We start from the raw sequence: 6,207 nt of genomic DNA, 5'->3' as shown, positions 1-6,207 counted from the left end.
ATGTATTTATTTATTATTAAGTCAGGTTTGGCATTCCATACTTACCACATTTATTTATCTATTTATTTATTTATTCATTTATTTATTCATTTATTCATTTTTCATTTCTGCAGGTTTGGTCTTCCATACCTTAATGCACACTAAACCCACACTAATGCTGCGTCTCAATTCGCCTACTTTTACTACACCCTAAAAGTATGTAGCCTACTCTTTTTGTTTAAAAAAAGTACATACTTTTGAGTGTGTAGCAGAAGAGTAGACAAGCTTGGGACTATCACGTCATAAAATAGCGTCTTTAACAGTTGCTCTCTGTCACTTAGTTACACGCATCCTGTCACGTAAACTGACCTGTCAATCATATTGTCAAAGATAAAATCCTCCACATTTAATTTAATTTCCTACTGTATCGGAGAGAAATGCAATAGCACGTTAATCTGCAGTCGCGGGTCTTTCATGCAGAGACTCTCCTCATAGTCATATGCATAACAATGCATTTAAAAGTTAATGGCCAAATAACAGATCTTTATAAAAGTTCACGTTGTTGTTGCAGATAAAATAACATGGATAACATTACATAAATATTTTTTATCAGCTTAACCAAATGGGGTCGACATACGCGTCAGCGCGTTTTGCTGGATTTTTTTTCACATAGCACCAAAATAGACTTAAAATAGGCCTACTCCGTCATTTGTGGTCATACAGACTTAAGAAATATGAAAAAATAAACTGTAAAATGTCTACTTTTGTATGTGTCCACTTACAATCGAAACAAAACGTGTTTTTGTAAATAAAGAGAATAAACAGGGTATGCTTTCTGCCTCTCGGTCTCGTGAAGTTTTTTCTGGAGCACATCTCTAAACTTAAACAAAACTCAGCGAATACTAGTGACAGTAGTCACACAGACATGAGCAATATATCTTTGTGAGCATTTAAGTTTCTGCTATTAAATTATCTATTTCAAAACGAAAACAAATATTCTGTTTATGTAATCTGTATGAAAAGAGAGAGATGTCAGTCATTCTGATGGCAACTCATTATCTGCTAATGTGAACACGCCTACGGAGAGCGCACGCTATTGAAACGCAAATGATCTGAGGCAATCCATGCAAACCTGTCAACGCCCACATCAGCTCGATAAAACACATCAATTTTTATCAGATTAATGTACTTTACGTCGTCTTGCGACACTGTAAGGAATAATAATAGCGCAATAGTAATATAATCCTGGAAAAGATTTACCTCAGAAGTGCTGGTTTCGGTTTCATTGCGAGGAGCAACGGATCCAGCTGAGGATTGTGAATAGTTAGTTATTTATTCTTAAAGGTAGGGTAGGTAGGAATTTTATAAAAAACTTTTTTCCAAATTTGTTTAAACTTTCTATATATATCAATACATAATTAAAATGCAAGTACTTTGAAAAAAAAGAGTATAAAAATCGAGTGACTCTAGACCGTTTAATCTGCATTAAACACAGCTCATTATTTCCATTCGGGACGAAACAAAGGATTGGCTTAGGCGACTGTCACTCTCTCGCAACCATGGCAACCACCCTTTTGCCACACAGGATCTGCCCATATGCGCGCGCACCCGTTTGATTTGAGGAATTCAAGAGGCACGGAACCTAGGAATAGCAAAACAATGGCAGAGAAAGAGCAATCAAAAATTCACATTACCGGCATATGCAGTTAGCGAAGGCAAACAAGGCAAAAAAGGAAGACAGTACTAGAAAAGGTAATGAACAAAAAGTCTTTGAATAAAACGCGTGTCAATATCCTCGGACCCTAGTTGCACGGCCTCTTGCACGACCTCCTCTGCTTCGCCCTCGACCCCGGACCTGTCCTCGAGCTGACGATGCGGTACTTGTCTCTGGAGTGTAGTCCTCATCAGAGTCAACAATGCTTTCATCATGGAAACTCTTACATGCAGAACACCATATATGTTATGAATCTTACACGAAATTCATCTTCATCACAGTGTAACTGATGGTAATGGAAAAACGTGTATGCAATGCAACCTGTTTTTAGCTTTGCCATATAGATATAACTAGCTCGTTAGCGAATCAAAAAATATTTTAAACTTTACCAATATCAATATGCTAGCTTGATAGTGAGTACTAAAATACATCTTATTTGTTTATATTCATAATGATAAAGTTAGATTTTTTTATTACATGTGATTCTGACATGATGTCACTACATGCACTGTGCTCCTTCCTCTCCGCTCGTCTCAGGTAAATAATGCGTCTTCCAGTTCAGCGGTCGGAGTCGCGCGTTCATGTGTTTTGGGGGCGTGGCTTTGGAAGGAGCCCAGAAGGGAGGGGGTGGAGTGAATGGAAATAATGAGCTGTCTTTAAAACAGTCGTGAGAGGTCTACAGACACTCGATTTTTATACTTTCTTTTTCAGAGTACTTACATTTTAATTATGTATTGATATATAAATAAAGTTTAAACAAATTTGGAAAAGAAGTTTTTTAGACAATTCCTACCTACCCTACCTTTAAGTGCTTTGCTCTAATCGCGATATATTGTATGTAAACCGCAAAAAGACAGCCGCCAGACTAAAAGACCCCCCAAAAATAAGCGTCAAAGTTTGGCGTGCTGGTGATTCGTGAAAAAGTCTAATCTAAAAAAGTCTAATGTCTTAACCAGTCCTAATTAGGACATTTGGGCCTGATGGATAAGGAGTAAGATTTGGTTTCTGATGGTTGTATTACATCATAAACAGCTTAAACAACTGACTTTTTATTCTGACTGTGGTTTTTGTTTTTTTCTGTTTTTGTTTTGTTTATTAATATTGGTACACACTGTGTTTATCTATACTTTTTGTCACTGTTTACACTCTTATTTGTGTTTATAATCAATAAAAAAACCTGGGAGAAAAAAAATGAAAATGAAAAAAAAACAGGTGGTGTGCCAAAGTTGTAGTTGTAGTTGTGGGTGGAGCGCCGATTCCACATGTAGGTGAATTTATGTCTACACTTCTGTGAAGCCCTGACTCTGCCCCAGTACAGTTTGTGTTAAGCCATCGCATTCGCAAGTCTGGTTGTTTGATGAGAAAGAGATGAAATGTAGTTGAAATAAACGCGTTAGGAATCCGAACAGCTGTTGCAGAGGAGGAGGACTATTATTCTGTAGAGAGGAACTGATGAACAACTGACGGCACGGTTTGATGTCTGGTTGACCAATCAGCGGAAAAATGGGTGTTTCATTCCCGCTCAAATGTAGAGATGAATATTCAAGCTGATTGTTTTCAACCCCAGAATGTAAAAACAAAATATCAAGCCAAAATCTTATTTTTTTAAAAATGATAAATGAAAAAGACGCAGTGTTCTATATTTCTTTCAATATTAAGTAAAAAAGTGAATGTTCGGAACATATCGTGTTATTCCTGACAAAGCTATTATGTACTTTTATAACTTTAGAAATATTTCAGTACTTAAGTGATAATGTCATTATTTTGATAAATTCATTATTTTGTATTTATTTGTGAGTAACATTCCTCTAAAGATCACTCCAAAACAAAATGTTTGCACATGGTAAGGACAGATTTATTTCAAAAAGAATTTTAAAAGTAATTCTACAGAACAATCATATTATATGACTTCAGTAGAGGCTCCCTTTGGGTTTGGGGGTTTCACTCTTCTTTGGCCTAAAACAAAATGAAGCACATTCATAAGTCATGTAAGTAATCAGTACATTTTCAAGAATAAGCTGAATACTACATATGTTTCTACTCTTTAAATGTGAGAACGCATCTACTGAGTACAGACTCTGAAATTATGCAACTGACCTTTCCAGCATCACGGCTCTTGGCTCTGAGCTTGTTGACCTGAGACTCAGAAATGTCAGCACGCTCCTCAGCCTCCTCAAGCTCATGCTGCACCTTCCTCAACTTGGACAGGTGAGTGTTGGCTTGCTCCTCCTAAAGAGTAAAATTTTTACCATGCTTGTTAACTAAGCTGTGGAGCAGCAGTGATATCTCACCAGTAAATAAATTACTAATTAATTAATAATCAATGTGTAAAAATATATACATACCGCCTCCTCAGACTGCCTCTTGTAGACTTTGACCTTCAGCTGCAGCTTATCAACCAGACCCTGAAGTCTGTTGATGTTCTTCTTGTCCTCCTCAGTCTAAAAACAATTGCATAGATTTATTCTAAATATTTGACTATAAATGCATGTATGAATGACTCAATGGATTTAGTCAGACATGGTCATACCTGATAAGAGAGCTCTTTCACTCTCCTCTCATATTTGCGGACACCTTTAACAGCATCAGCTCCACGTCTCTGCTCAGCTTCAACTTCAGCCTCAAGCTCACGGACCTTTGATAGCACATAAAAATTCTCAGACAAGTACAAGTGTAGTCATTGGGAACCTGAAATAATGCTATAAATAATGAATAAAATACATTTTAAAATAATGTTTGTTGTGATCCCTTAAAAGTTCTCACCCTGCTCTCCAACTTCTGGAGTTGTTTCTTTCCTCCTTTCATGGCCAGACTCTCAGCCTCATCCAGACGGTGCTGCAGGTCCTTCACTGTGACCTCCAGATTCTTCTTCATCCTCTCAAGGTGAGAACTGGTGTCCTGCTCCTTCTTCAGCTCTTCTGCCATCATTGCAGCCTTTTGCATTAATACAGAAAGTCATTAGATCCACATTTTTCAAGTAAAGAAACATCTTTTGAAACATTTGGCAGCTACTGTTGCTCACATCAGTGATGGCCTTCTTGGCTTTCTCCTCTGCATTTCTGGCTTCCTGTACAGTGTCATCAACTTCACTCTGGACATGAATAAGGTCAGCTTCAAGCTTCTTCTTGGTGTTCAGGAGACTTGTGTTCTACAAAATTAAAAGCAATAGTTTAACCATTTTGAAATATGCTCTCAATTTCCTTCATTGTAAGTAGGGATTCTCCGATCAGTATTTTTGCAGCCGATCCTGATCATTCAGGCTTTACATAAAATGTAAGCTCTCTGTTGACTCCTTTCACCCTGAAAGGCATTTTTAAAGATTTCACATCTAAGTGGCATACTTTTTCATGCTTGACATGATGATTATTAGAAAGTATACATGACATGTCATGAAATCAAGTTTGAGCTTGTTCACAATCATGCCAACTGCATCTGATCCAAATTCTGTGTTGAAATCTCAAAGCAATCAAAAGTTATGGCATTTAGAACCATGGTAGCCTTTTATCAAAAGTCCAAAAACCTCTCCAAACAAGTGATTTGAGTGTTTTACTGAACATAAGAACTACTTACATGTGTAAATGCCACAAAGCATAAAAATATTTATAATAACATAGAATAAGTAACAAGCAATAAGATCCCGAATGATGACTGATGATCTTCCAGCGCTGTTTCAGCTGTGCGCTCCAATTCTATGGCACACAGTAAATCTCCTGTCAATCTGAGCGATCAAACCAATCAAAGTGTGCTCCACATCATCTCTACCCACCATACCCAAGATCCAGTTTCCATTTTTTGAACTTTCAAATGACAATGGAAAAACTGCGTCATTATCGCGACACGATCAGATCCTGGAAGTCCTATAGCTTTAGCCAAGCAGCATGTCATGTTACTCCATAAGGATTTTCTTAAGAGCTACGCATCATGTTATGTTGTGTGGGCTCATTTGAATCGAGACAGCCTGTTCTCAATAATGATGTGTGATTTACTATGTTTTACTGATGTTTCGCGAAGTTGCAAAACAAAATGTGGCACAAAAGCCTCATCTGTATACTGTTTACATGTTTACAACATTACTGTTTACCATTTTTATGGTATTATGTCAATAAATTGCAATCGGTTTGTGAAATTGGCCAAATTTAGTGACTACCGATAGACTATCGGCCGATACCAATCTGCGGCTGATCGATCAATGCATCCCTAAAAACAAAATGCCCTTACCTGAGAGTGCAGCAGCCCAACACGCTCACTGGCGTCCACCAGCTCTTGTTCAGCCACTTTGCGGCCTCTCTCTGTCTGCTCCAGAGCAGATCTCAGCTCCTCAATCTCAGCCTGCATCAGAGTGTTTCTGCGCTCCACCATGGCCACCTGCTCCTTCATGTCTTCATGTCCTCTCTGGGCATCATCAAGGTGCAGTTGGGCATCCTGAACATAACAATAGCTTTAGAATAAGCTTTCAATGTGCTTTCTGGTGACCTTAACCTAACAAAAGTTAGATTATACAAACATATTACTAC

The 6,207-nt window shown here is 37.8% G+C and overlaps 1 protein-coding gene across 1 annotated transcript in view; it reads right to left on the bottom strand.

Moving 5' to 3' along the window:
- Positions 1–3,526: 3,526 nt before the first annotated feature.
- LOC311076906 (uncharacterized protein) overlaps positions 3,527–6,207 on the bottom strand; it is a 32,435-nt gene continuing 29,754 nt past the window's right edge. Inside the window, 7 exon segments of the mRNA XM_084105419.1 lie at positions 3,527–3,649; positions 3,791–3,922; positions 4,039–4,134; positions 4,224–4,328; positions 4,457–4,627; positions 4,716–4,841; positions 5,912–6,115. Of these exon segments, the coding sequence (XP_083961545.1) occupies positions 3,635–3,649; positions 3,791–3,922; positions 4,039–4,134; positions 4,224–4,328; positions 4,457–4,627; positions 4,716–4,841; positions 5,912–6,115 (849 nt within the window). The 3' untranslated portion in view covers positions 3,527–3,634.

The sequence above is a fragment of the Abramis brama genome (assembly GCF_963993115.1).
Source record: "Abramis brama genome assembly, chromosome: 25".
Classification (NCBI taxonomy): domain Eukaryota; kingdom Metazoa; phylum Chordata; class Actinopteri; order Cypriniformes; family Leuciscidae; genus Abramis; species Abramis brama.
Note: the sequence above shows the minus strand (reverse complement) of the source record. Positions and strands in the feature narration are given on the sequence as shown.